Source organism: Pleurodeles waltl, chromosome 3_1 (assembly GCF_031143425.1).
Source record: "Pleurodeles waltl isolate 20211129_DDA chromosome 3_1, aPleWal1.hap1.20221129, whole genome shotgun sequence".
In the NCBI taxonomy this organism is placed as follows: domain Eukaryota; kingdom Metazoa; phylum Chordata; class Amphibia; order Caudata; family Salamandridae; genus Pleurodeles; species Pleurodeles waltl.
Window position 1 is genome coordinate 1,955,348,666 of NC_090440.1, and position 13,659 is coordinate 1,955,362,324.

At 42.2% G+C, this 13,659-nt stretch overlaps 1 protein-coding gene across 4 annotated transcripts in view; it reads left to right on the forward strand.

Annotated features, from left to right (window-relative positions):
- Window positions 1-13,659, forward strand: part of SPECC1 (sperm antigen with calponin homology and coiled-coil domains 1) — a 956,149-nt gene that overhangs the window by 281,853 nt on the left and 660,637 nt on the right. For all 4 annotated transcript variants that reach the window (XM_069226284.1, XM_069226282.1, XM_069226283.1 and 1 more), the window contains one exon: window positions 1,802-3,324. In XM_069226284.1, the coding sequence (XP_069082385.1) occupies window positions 1,802-3,324 (1,523 nt within the window). The remainder of the gene's footprint in view (window positions 1-1,801; window positions 3,325-13,659) is intronic.

A 13,659-nucleotide genomic window follows, 5' to 3' on the forward strand; every position in this document is an offset into this window, starting at 1 on the left:
TGTCCCATCTGAGTCTTGATTTCTGTGCTCTCTCTCCTTTGCAGGAGAAGGGTCCTCTTCTCCATCTGCTCTGGGTTTTTGACTAACTGGTTGCCAGTGGTCATCCTCTGGGCCCGTAGAACGTCTTTTATCTTTCCTGCTGTCTTCTGAGCGACAGAGAGACTGACCTTTCCCGGGTCTATTTCTCCTTCGCTGTTGTCTGTCCAAAAGCTTGGTATAGGCTCTGAAGCATCTTGTCTGTGCGATCCTTTCCTCTACCTTGAGACGGAGGTATGCATGGTCTTTTGTCTAGCCAGTTCCAGGCTTCTTCCAGTGTAGTAAAGAAGTGGGACTTGCCTTCATAGATCACTTTCAACCAGGCTGGGAAGAGTAGCATATACTGCATATGTAGCAGTCCGAGTTTAGCTTTGGCAGAGTCAAACGTCCGTCTTTGTTTCTGGACTTCTCCGGAATAGTCTAGAAATATAGTTCAGGAACAACCATACTTGAAGTCACCCATTTGTTGCACTTCCCCGAATATCATGTCATGATCCTGAAAATTGAGGAGACGGACAATGAATGCTCGTGGGGATACCCTTTTTAGGGGGCATGCCGCCAACCCCTGATGTGCTTGCTCAAGAACAAAATGGGTGGAGAAATGTTCTAGTTTGAAGGTTGTTTTGAGCCATTCTCCAAGAAAGGGCACTGCATCAGTTCCCTCCACTTATTCTGGGAAGCCAGTAATTCGCAGGTTATTGCGTCGGGCACAATTTTCAGCATCATCAGCTCTCCATAGGAGATCTGTTGTGACTGCCTACAGGTCCTTGCCTTCTGTTTTCATGTCTTTTTGTGATATCTTCTAGCCCTGTCCCTTGCCCTTCAACCTCTGTCACTCATTCTGCTACACATCAGACGTCCTGTCGAAGGAGTGACACTTCTGTTTAGGTAAAAATGAATATTAAAAAATAGTTTACATTTATAGTTTGTATTACAATATTTTAATATTGTGTGAAAAATAATTAACTTTGATAATTTCCCTGTATTTCCCTATAGGGAAATCTCCACCACAGTTATGGAGATCTCCACCTTCATGTGCAAAGTTACTAGAAGTAAATGTACCCTTCTATTTTTTGTTGCAGGAGGCTTCACCCCCTGATTGAAGGGAGTGAATACATATAAGTCTACATCTAGGTGTACTCTACACTTTTGTGCTATTCACTATTCCCAAGTGTAGAGAACCACCTAGGTGTAGTAGTAAATGTACATTGAAGTAAATATGCATGTGTACATTTACCCCTTTAAGTACTTAGTGGGGTGGGATTCTGGTGAACATGGTGCGAGGTAGGCTGATGAGGTTGGGGGTGAACACTAGTGACTGAGGTAGCTTATGATTAAGAGCCTGAATGGTGCAGCAATTTAATTGGCGGTACTGGGGATAAAACCCAGTTATTGAGCTGCCAGTTGAGGTATCAAAGGTTGTGGCAAGCTTTTAATGTTAGGTAGTTGACTGGAGTGGTTGAGGATGAACCATAGGTATAGTATTGTCTGTACTGCAGTATATACTCCTTGTTGGGGTGTAAGGGCAGTCATTTGTTGAGTATCTCTCTCATGGGGTTCTTAGGTGTTGGCATTAGGGCAGAGTCAGCTCTGCCAATATTTGAACCTGTTTTCATAACACTTATTTAAAGCTGAGCCTGTTTACTTATTTAGCACTTATTTACAGCTTGGAGAAATGCCTCTGTGGTTGGAGGTAGGTTCTACCCTGATTTACCTTTGTTGTGGTTTGCCCTAGTTATTAATATGTATTTACTTTTTTCTACAGGACCTTCCTCTGTCACTAAGCGCACTGGGATCCCAGCTCCAAGGGACCTTCCTGTTACTGTGACAAGAGAGCGAGTGACACTGCGCAGTCCAGCCAATGCCAAAAAGCCTCCGTCCAGTCCAATCTCCTCAAGCACTCCAGTGAAGTACCTTCGTCCCACCACAAGACAAAAACAAGAGAATGAAGCTAATGACAAGACAGTCCTGGAGTCGCAGGTCAAGGAGCTCCTGGCTGAAGCGAAAACAAAAGATTTTGAAATTAGCAAACTCCGCAGTGAACTTAAGAAGTTCAAAAATGAGGGCTCCCCTAGTCCTGATGTACCAAATGCACTTAGTCAAAATGCTGAAGGAGAGTCGATATCAACTAGTGAACCTGAGTTGTTAGTAAGGACTCTTAAAGAACAAAATCAGAATTTTCAGTTTGAATTAGCCATACTCAAGTCAGAAAACCAAATGCTAAAAGAGAGACTGATCTCTCTTGAGCCATCCCCAGTTTCTGAAATGGCTACAAGCAATGACACAGACAGCAGCCTCTCAACTTTGTCCCCACAAGGCCCAAGTCCGATCAAAAGTCCCTTTTCTGCATCCGACGATTACAGACCACCTAGAAGAGATGGGCTGCAGCCTTCTGGCTCTAGCAGCAGTGATGTCACTAAAGCATCTCTTTCTCCTGATGCATCAGACTTTGAACATCTTGACGAGGTCCCTTCTAGACCAATAGCATCCCATAACAATTCTTTAAAGAGCACCAGGTGCCCCTCAAATAATATTAGTGACGTTTCCGTGGCTTCATTGACAGAGAAGATTCAGAAAATGGAAGAGAGCCACCACAGTACTGCAGAAGAGCTCCAGGCCACTCTACAGGAGTTGTCAGATCAACAACAGATGGTGCAGGAGCTGAGCACAGAAAGCGAGAAACTAGCAGAGGAGAAAACTTTACTGGAGAAATCCTTCCACCAGCAGCGGGACAGAGCAGAACAACTCCGGCAAGAGAATGAGAGGCTTGTATCCTGCCTGAAGGAACAAGAGGCAGAGATGAAAAGCCGGATTCTGGAGCTGGATCAGAAATACTCTGAGCTGGTGGAAAAGTCTAGGTTTGAAAGAGAGAAACTCCTCGGCATCCAGCAGCAGCTGACTTGCAGCTTGCGGAGCTTGGAAAAGGATCATCAAGATGCTCCAGAAGTCATAAAAGGTCTGCGAGAGGACACTGAACGGCTGCAGAGGCTCCTGGACTCAGAAGAACAGAAAACCAGCAGCTTAGCAAAGACTCTTGCAGACTGCCAGGTTACTATGGAAGGACTGAAGCTCGAGAACAACTCTCTGAAGGCTAAATTGTACTGTGAAAAACAGAAAACGACAGGCATCAATGCCTCAGGGAACCACAAGGACAATTCTGAGAACCAAGAGTTGTTAAAAAAGGCCCAACTGGAGAAAGAACAACTGGAGATTGCCTGCACAGAGCTTAAACAGGAGCTTTTGAAGGCCAACAGTGAAGTCAAACATCTTGAAGGTCAATTAACTAAGGTTAGTCAATTGCTTCTTGTGTTGTTATCGATATGCACTGCATATTTACTTGTTTAAAATGATGCAAGAAAACTGCCTAGGGCAGTGGTCTTCAAATGTTTTAATGCCGCATCTCCCAGTGGAAAAAAAAATCATTAGGGGCCCCCCTCCGAATTTTTCACTTTTATTCTATTAAATGGACAGTGTTTAAATATGTCTACGTTTATTTAAACATTGCAGTTAAGTTCTGTTACTGTTTTTAAAATACAATCAAATACATGATGGCAAACATACTATGCTGGTCAAGCAGGCTTTACTAACATGTAAAAGTAACCACAGTGTGATTATTATAAGTGAAGGTGGGTTTTTGAATAGCTTTAGGAGTCCCTTCCCTTTTGTCACATACTCCCAGCTTGGACATAAATGACAAAGCATGGTAGTGATGGCCCATTACAGAGTGTTTTACTGCTGCTCATTTTTGTCAGCTTAAATCAAGCACAGTTATAAGAATAATTATTATTTTGGCCAGAACCTGACACCCTCCTCTGGGATCACTTGAGGTCCCTCAGTTTGAAGACCCCTGGCTTAGGGGGTTACAGGTCTATAGATAATGTTTGATCTTGTCTAAAACATTTAAGACCCACCTTGTTCCCATCCCTAGCAATTGTCGGGAATCTTTTGATGTCCTATAGCTTCCAGTGTATAAGACATATAAGTACACACCTTACAGGACAAAGTACAAGCTAAATTTGTTTTGTGGGAGTCTTTCACTTTGTGTCCTAAAAAATACATTTATTTTTCTCCTTTTTCATTCCTTGAACTCTTTGGGCCTAGTGTGGACAAGCGTACATGGTTCTTATCTCTATCATATTCAGGAAGGTCTTTAAAAACTATTGTGTACATCAAAGGTTTTCAGTTCCTTATGTGGCGTATATGACCTTGGTATAATATGTCACTGTCTTTGATGGACTTAATGTCCTTGTGCGTGCCTGGTGTACTTCAGCAGAAGTACTAAGGTAAAGTTCATATTCTGAAAGGAGTTTCCTGCTAAAGCGGGACTGCCAATCTGCAGGCTGTGATGAAGTGTGGGGGAAATCTGATTGAGACTGCTATGCTGTGTCCCACTCTCGTTTGTAGTCAGCTTTGGAATTGAAAGGTGGGCAGTCAGAGCCTGGGTACTCCCAGCCAGTACTCACGTTGCTTTGAGCAGTGCCAGGATTGGCTGCAGGGCAGGCTGGGAGCCTTTGCCTCCAGCCTGCGACGGAGGATAGGAGCGGCGCAGCGAAGAGTGAGGTAAGATTTTTTTTTAAATTACATTTTAGCCCCCCTCCCTCCCTCCCTACGTGCCTCACCTGCCCCGCTCCTTGTGAGCGAAGCGAGACACATCTTTTTGGGTGGTAAGGGGATTTTTAGGGCTTAGGGGTGGGTGAGGATATTGTGTGGTAAATGTGTGTTTAGTAGTGGATAAGGGTATTGGGTTGTAAGGTACATTTTAGGGTGGGTGAGGGTATTGGGGCTAAGAGTATTTTTAGGGTTTAGGGAGGTAAGGGGATTTGGGTGCCATCTGGGCAAGAGATGGTAGTTGGTGACATGAGCAATAGTCATGCACCTTTTTGAAGGCATGGAGACTGCTTACTGCTGTTAAAATATTCCTCGTGGGAGAAGAAATAAGTACAGGCACAAATAAAGTTGGCAACCTGAACAGCAACTACTCAATTTTTATAAGGCCCAGATTGCTCCTACTACTGTTAGGCCAAAGGAAGCAAAGGTTTGAGCAGAAATTAATGCTCCACGCCTCTCTCTTGCACTTGGGTGGACATGTTTGGGTAAGCCCTAGTCAGGTCATGGCCCAGATCCTAGCCATGCATGTAAGGATGAGAGACTGAGTATATGGTTGATAGCTGCCCTAATAGCACAAGCATGAATAGGCCCACCTGGTGTTAACCTTCTGTCCTCATCCCTCCATAAAAGCTGAATACCTTTCTTGTAACCCAGTGACCCATGCTTTGTCTCGTTTGCATATGGTGGCATTCTCCTGCCCTTACAGAATTGCTTATTTCCTCTTCCATTAATAGTAAATAATTATTGTTGTGTGTGAGAATGTTTATTTTTTCTTTGCATTTTTAAAAAGTTGCTAGAGGTTCCAGAGCTCTCTACAATAAATCATACCACACAAGTAAAAAGTAAACTTTTGTTAAAATGGTTCACGCCATTACTGAAATCAGATAGATTAAAATCAACACAGAGAACTGGAAAATAAGTATTCCAAGTTTCTTCTGAACACTAGTAGCTGCACAAGCAATTGCTAGGCTGTTATTTTACCCTGTTGGAACCAGACCAGAGAAGGCCTGAATCACGGTTTTTCATTCCCTAATTTTAAGAATTTCCTAGATGGGATAGTACTTTCCTCTCAAAGAATAGTACTCCCATTGACTCGCTCTTTATTCATGGGCCTTAGTGTCTATTACATTATGCCTGGCACATTGCTCTGAGCATCATTTAAGCCTGTCGAGGAAGCCAATGAAGCTCTAATTGATCTAATATGGTCCTGCCTTCAAGCATCACATTTTATCAAGAGTCTAGTCTTCTTCAGGACCACAAATGAATTAAAGTTCCCTAGTTGGGAGCTACAGATGTCAGCTCATTTAGGATTGCGGAACATCACGTGTGGACCGATGATGAAGCATGACATCTCTTCTTGGGATGTGTGGGAGCACCAAAAATCAAGGGAGTAATTCCTCGACTGTTTGACCTGCGTGAGTGTGTAGCCTTCTGGTGTCTTCTCTGTTAGGAACAGTATCCCTCTATGTTTGATTAACTATTGTACAGTCTCCCAGTTCCCTCCCACCCCCCCTCTATTTTGAGTTTTAAAGCTCAAAATGGCCAATTCTGCCAGACGAAGTCCATTCTAGATTCAAACACCAACTAGCCTAATTTCACCATTAGTGACTCGATATGGAGGTGTTAAAGTATTTGTTTCCTGTCTCGATGTGCACCGACTTGGGTGGAGTCATATAACTTGCTTTGATGTCAGCTGTAAGGCCACAGTTTCCCCATACGCTACTTCCATTTTAGATTCTTTTATTTTCACTGTTGGGTTTGACGGTGTTTCAGCAGAGCTTTTTAGGAAAGATGATGTTTCATTTTATATTTACTAGTGATTCGAAGGCAGATTACTGCCTTAATGCTGAGAACATTGCTGGAACTACAAGACAGTTTTTCTTCACAGAAGAACTTCAACTGGGTGGTACAATATGTACAGTGTAGAGTGTTGTTTCTGAACCTCCTCAAAGCAATTGTCTGTTAAAAACTTGTTCAAACCAAAGTAAAAGTTCACCGTACGCGACAAACACCTACTGTGTAGGCTATGCCTTGTGAGAGACTATAACTTGGGGGATTGTAAAGCTTGTTTGTTATTTGTGAGCTAATTCACAAAGGAAAACAACAATTTTGGCTCATTGCAATAAAAAAAATATGGTTCAATTCGAATTAGAATGAAACACGAGAAACCAAGCTCCATCATTGCAGGACATGGGGATTTTCAGACGAGGAGGATATTTTTGATGAGGCCTCGAGGAATCATCACTCAGACACTGAGTTTGAGGTGGTTTTTGTTGAAATCGCAGAAAAACAGGAAACCCTTTCAGAGAAAATACTTCAAGAACATCATAAGAATACTTCTTTCAAAAGATTGTAAATAGTCCTCAAAAGACAAAACATCGAAACCAACTCAAAATAAGTTGAAGCATTGGTATGGTAAAGACAAACCCTATCAAGAAAAGCTCTCAGCATTGGAATAATATTTTGTTGAAGAGATTCACAAGGTACAAATTTGTCATCCTTCTGCAACAAATTCAAAGATTAACTGGAGGGGGAGGTAACAAAAGTTTTAGATTCAACAGAGTATAATTCTAGGTAAAGAAAAAAAAAAGAGGGCAGACAACTGCTGTCTGCCTGTGTTGCCAGCTATCACTCAGTAAGTAAAACAGGTGTTCTTAAAGTCGGCTACAACAAGGACTGTAGCATTAGAACAGAAAGTAAATATAAGGTACTTGTACAAGCTCTACAATGTATGAAAGTACGTGAAGAGGTAGGCCTTCCAGGCACCTGCACACCATTTTGTTCTCCCTTGCACACACCCCCCTGTGTCTGCCGAAGCAATAGTGGAGGACGTTCCTTCTCCCACCTTGCAGCAAAATCCTGGAACAATCTCCCTTTACAATCTCCCTTTTCACCTACAGGCCTCACCCTCTCTTCTGGAATTCAGGAAAGGGCTCAAGACCCGACTGTTTAAATGAACCCCTTAGCAGCTATCTTCTCGGCACCTGGATACCCTCACGCGTGATTATCTGTGCTGTATAAATCCTATTTGATTTGATTTAATTGCTGGTACAGCTAGAAAAAAGTTGTATCAGTCAGTAGGCAAGACGATACACACATCAGATGTTACTCAGGGGTACATTGCCATGTCCAGTGCTTTGCTAAACAGATACTCCCACCAACTGTGGAATGAAGTAGGAGAGTTATTAAAACACCTGCCAGATGAGTTCGAAAAGATAGTGAAATATGTTGTGGAAGAGAGGACACTGCAAACACCTGTCTCAAGTCTTCTTCAGATATTGCTTGTTAGTGGATCAGTGTTATAAAGGCATGCTTGGTTATGTACTTTCACTTTTAAACCACAGATACAGGTCATCAATATAGACGTGGGAACATCTATACAGTCCACAGATAGACAAATCATTGACCATACAAAGATGGCCAATGTTACCAAGGCAATAAGTGCCTTGCAAGTACAAGATTCATATGGAAGACAAATACCAGTAAATAAGCTGTTATCATCAATGTTCCAAAGATCTCAATTAGGGTCTGTCTTTCCATCAAACAGGATCAATGTAACAAAGTACACAGCAAAGGTAAACCTTTAAAGGAAGAGGCAAAAGTCAACCTTTAAAGTATTACGTTCTAGCCAACAAATCACTTTTTAAGTCTGCCACCGCAACATTCAACACCAGTACGATGTAGAATAAAGCAATTCTGTCAGCAATGGGAAATATAGTGACAGACAAATGGGTACAAAATGCAATACCCCATGGATAATGCATCCAATTGTAAAAATGCTTCAGTGATAAATTAAAAAAATCAGCGAAGCTAAACAGACAGCTTCTCTTTTTACAAGAAGAGGTGCAAGAAAACCCTAGAAGGTGGCAACACAGGAGTAAGTCACTTGAGTATGCTATGTGTACTTTCTGAATCCAAAGTTAGACTTAACTCTCAGAGCTATACTGAACCTGTGCTTTGTAAACAGATTTATGAAGATGCAGATGCTCCAGATGATGACTCTACAGGAGGTTATTCCCTTGATAGAAGTTATTTCCTTTTTGGCAACAGATGTCACGGATTCGTACTTTCACATCCAGCTCATCGCAAGTGCTTACATTTCAATTCAAAGTTCTTCCTTTTGGCATCACGTTCGTACCAAGACTGTTTAAGAAAGCATTTGCAGTGGAGCAGCATACCTCGGAAGACAAGTGATTAATGTTTATTCATACCTAGATGATTAGCTGGTGAGGGCAAGTTATTTTCAACAATGCCAAAGAGACATATATCAGTAGTGGTAGATATTCTCTTTCAGTTGGGCTTATAGTCAACATAAAGAAATTAAATACTTTTCTTTTCTTACAACAAGATGAGTAGCAAAACCAATAACGAAGTGATTAGAGGCAATGCAGAAATTAATTCCCCTTTATTGAATGTCTTGGTCTCTAACAGTGAGGACTGTAATAAAACTGTTGGGAATGATGTCCTCGTGTATTCCGGGCATCCCAAATGCTGGCCTCATTTGGGGCCTCTGCTAGAGTGGTCACACGCTAAGGGATACTGGGAAAGTCTACTGGTTGTTACAAGCAAGGCTCAGAAGGACATACAGTGGTAGAACACACACAACATGCTTCACTTGCCAGCCCTGCAAGTCATCATAGCAACAGGAGCATCAGACCAGAGGTGAGGTGCACATATGAACAGGTTAAGCATCGGAGGTCAATGGTTAAAAACAGATGCAGTTAAATACACAAATTTATTTGAATTAAAAACTGTTTTTCTGGCACTAACCGCCTTCCTAAAGCAACTGGAAAAATCTTCACATACAACAAAACACAAATGTTTTACCTCAACAAACAGGAAAGAATTGTGTCCTTCCCTCTGTCAAACTAGCCCAAGAAATCTGGAAATGAGCAATCACAGAGGATAAAACACTAACTGCACATCACATACCAGGAGTATCAAATGTGCAAGCAGACCTTTTAAGTAGACAATCAAGAATTACATTTTTATTGGAGTTGAAACAACTGATTGTAGACCTCCTTTAAAAGAAAATCAGAACTTAAGATATTGGTCTTTATGCAACACATAAAAATGCAAAATGTGTTGGCTTTGCATCCAGGCATTACCATCCACTAGCAGAGGGAAATGCTCTGATAAGTTGGTAGAAGAAATGTGTGTACATATTTCCTCCAATACCTCTTATACAGGAGATAATAAACAGGTGTGGAACATCAAATGACACTCATTATTAGCACACAGATGGCTGCATCAGATTTGGTTCACATAGAGATGTCTCACCATAGCATCCTCAACTGGCAAACACAAAGCAGTCTCAACCCTCTATGGTTTGATGCGTTTGGACAGGACTGCCCCCCTGAGCCCTCTTAAACAGACTTGGGAGAAAGATCTGGACACTGATATCACTGAGGAAGAATGGGGGCGCATTCTGAGGGGTCTCCCTAAATTGACACGGAATGCCAGATTCAAGCTCATACATTTCTATGTGCTCCACCGGGCATACCTGACACCTGCACGAATCAAGAAATACTTTGGGAAAGAGAGCGAGAGCTGCCCACGAGGTGTCTCGATGGGGGTGGAATTCAAACACATGTTCTGGGACTGTCCCAAGCTGGGAGCGTTTTGGGCAGAGGTGAACCAAACCCTGGCGCGGGGTCATAGAAAGAGAGATCCCTTGCACAATGGGTCATTGTCTATTAAGTTGGTTTCCACACTCAGCTGAACATAAAGTTTCCGATAGATTTCAGGATTTGGCCTTTTCCCTGGCAGGGCGAGAGATTGCGATGTCTTGGAAAAACCCAAGGGGGCCAAAAGCATCCCAGTGGAAAAGTGAGTTGATTAAATCGGCTAGCAGCGAGGGGAATATTCTCCATCGAGAGGTCAAGAGAGGAATCAGACCCCCAGAAGTTGCAGAGGGCTGGGAGATGGTACTCGAAACTCTTAAGGCCGAAACCCTGACTGAATCAACCCCCTGACAGACTCACTGGCCAAGGGACAATAAAGACACAGGAAAATTCTGACCACTGGTGACCCTCCCTGGGACCTGGACAATGGGAACGGCAAGGTAGATAAAGAAATAGTGCACTACCCTTAACTTTAGGTATATGATTACACCTTGTTATGGCACGCTCAGCTCCTCCAAAAGAACTACAGCACGTCATTGCGCTCACCTGGGGGGAGGGAATAGGGGTGGGATATGGGAGGGATGTTAAGGATTAGTAGTGATTTCGAGAGTCCTTGTGTAGGACCCTCAAGGTCAGATATCCCACAGACATAGGCCAATTGAATCGATACATGTATTTCTGTGAGATGTTTTGTATACTTGCCTATTGACCGTTTGAAAATCACAATAAAATATGTTCAAAAAAAAAATATAGAGATGTCTCACCAACACCACATCAAGCGTCTGTTACACAAGATTAGGCTAACAGTACAAGGGAGAGAGACTTTTAACCAGAACCTCGGTTCTCCACCTAGGAGACTGGCTCCTGAAGTCATAGGATTTGGGCACCTACATTTACCAGATAAATATATGGCTGTTATTAAGGAAGCAAGGAAATAATAAACCAGGAAATGTTATGAAGAAAAGTGGGATAGATATACTAATTGTTACTCTCAAAATTATAATTTAGCTATGATAACTAGTGAAACAGTGATCATACTTAACATACTTGTTAGAAGCAGGATTCAGTTATGCACAATAAGATTGCTTTATTGGACATTTGCTGCATATGTAAAAGGAGTACATCAAAAGGAAATGTTTACTGTACTAGAGATTAGACATTTTCTTGAAGGGGCCAAAGTAATCTCTCCATCACATGGAGTCCTGCGACATCAATAGAATTTAAATTTAGCTGTAAATAGGCCAATGAACGTGCCATTTGATCCTATACACAGGCACTTTAAAACATCTACTCTAAATAGCTTTTCTAATAACAATTAAGCAGTAATGAGGATTAGTGTATTACAATTGCTAACAATTGAAAACAACCTACTTAAGAGTGCACAAAGAGAAGGTATTTATAAGGACAAATTCAACCTTTACACCAATGGTTATATCATCTTTTTGTGTCAATCAATCAGTACACCTACCTTCATTTTTTCAAAATTAAAGTAATGCTTCAGAAAGAGCCTTATATATCTTGAATTCTAGAAGCGCTATAATGTATTAGATCCAGGAGACTCAATCCATTAGAAATTGTAAATATTTTTTGTAGATAATCCACAGGTGCTGGGAAAACTCATAACAAAAGGGAATGTTGCAAGATGAAAATAAAGCAATACAATTTTGCTATCAGTTAGCAAACAAAACGTTAGCGGTTAAACCAAGGACACAAGAAAGGAAGGAGCAACATTTTTTTTGTGACAATCTATTATTACAAGTCATCTGCAATTTGCTAACCTGGCCAGCATTACACCTTTATCCAATTATTGTGTGAATGTTTAGCCACAAGATTAAAATATAGTAGGTCGGAAGTGAGATACTGCTTACTTCCCTGTAAAAAATATGGTTTTGCTGATTAAAACTCCTCCACCTCCACAAGTGACCCTCCCACCTCCATGGTGAGGTTGGTTGAAGGTGGGGAGCTGATGCAAAAAAAATATTAAACTGGGGCACTGTGGCCTTGTGATCAAAGTCATATGACTCCACCTAAGGGAATGTTCATTGAGGAAACAAGCCTAACTTCAACTCTGACTGACGCATCCACTAGACGGTGGAATTATGCACCTGATGTGACTCTACAAAGTGTTTCAAGCTTTAAAACAATAATTACAGGTAAGTAACAGCAAACTTTCTGCTGCTGCTGAAAAAATGCAAAAGGGACAGAGATGTCCTAGCCAGCTACTTTCCAGTCACCCTCCTTCCTTTGATGTGAAACTCATCAAAAACTTAGTAGTCTCCCAGGTAACCAACAAAATCAAGGCCAACAATGTGCTATGGGGCTACCAATCTGCATTCAAGTCGCAATACTGCACAGTAACAGCCACAATCCAAATGGGTGACAATACACTGCAAATAACTGACAACAGCATGCCCGGTCTCTTCAGTCTTCTTTCTTTTCTTTCTCAATGTCTCTCTGGGCCTCCAAGTTCAATTTAGCATGTACATCATCAGAAGAGGCTCCAGATCCATACCCGTGCTCAGGATATACAGCACACCCCTTGACCAGTCAATGGCACAGCTATTAATGGCATCTAATCTATAGTCATTGGGTAAAAGCTGGTGGGGACACTATCTACCGGCTTTCCTAGTTAAATCTGTAGAGCCTGCAATGTCTGGGCTTCAGTTCCTGCTGAGTGTAAAAGATGTTTTGATGTAGTACTTGGATACATGTGGGATACCCCCAGTTGGAGTCCCCACATATGTATTTAGCCCTAAAAGGTTTAGATTCCTACAAAGATTAGTGATAGCCCCCAATTCCCTGTGTGTTCCCATGTGCTACACTGCTCTTCCCCCTGTGAGTATGACTTAGATTGTCTAAGGTCTCTTTCCCTTCCCAGCATCAGCTAATAGCCTGTGAGCTGCCTGCACACTGTGACTTTGGTAGTGAAGTCTCGAAGTCTGCAAAATCTTTGACCTTAATGCTACTGACACTGGCTTGCAGCAGATTCAGCTCTCTAATGCTGAGAGCTCATGTGCCCCCCCAATGCCACATCCAGTAATCATTTCCCTTTGTGACTTGGCCCTCTCAAAACTGCACAAGTCCCCTTATGGCCTGACTCTGCTTCAGTCTTTGGTCCTCCTTCCCCATTTGTGACTTGGTGTTGGGACAGAAACCATGCCTGCATGGCTCACGAGAGCGTGCACCCCTCCAAGTTCTCATTGACAAGTTCTGTAGGTTTTTAGGCATTTGCCTTAGCCCAAACAACAATAATGTGTGTGCCCTGAGATTTTTCTGTGACATTGAATGCCACTCATTGCAGGATGCTCTTTGGCTAGGAGGGGCATACCATAACAACCCTTCTTTATCCGATCATGACCATCGACAGCTCACCAGGCTGTAGAGGATTGAC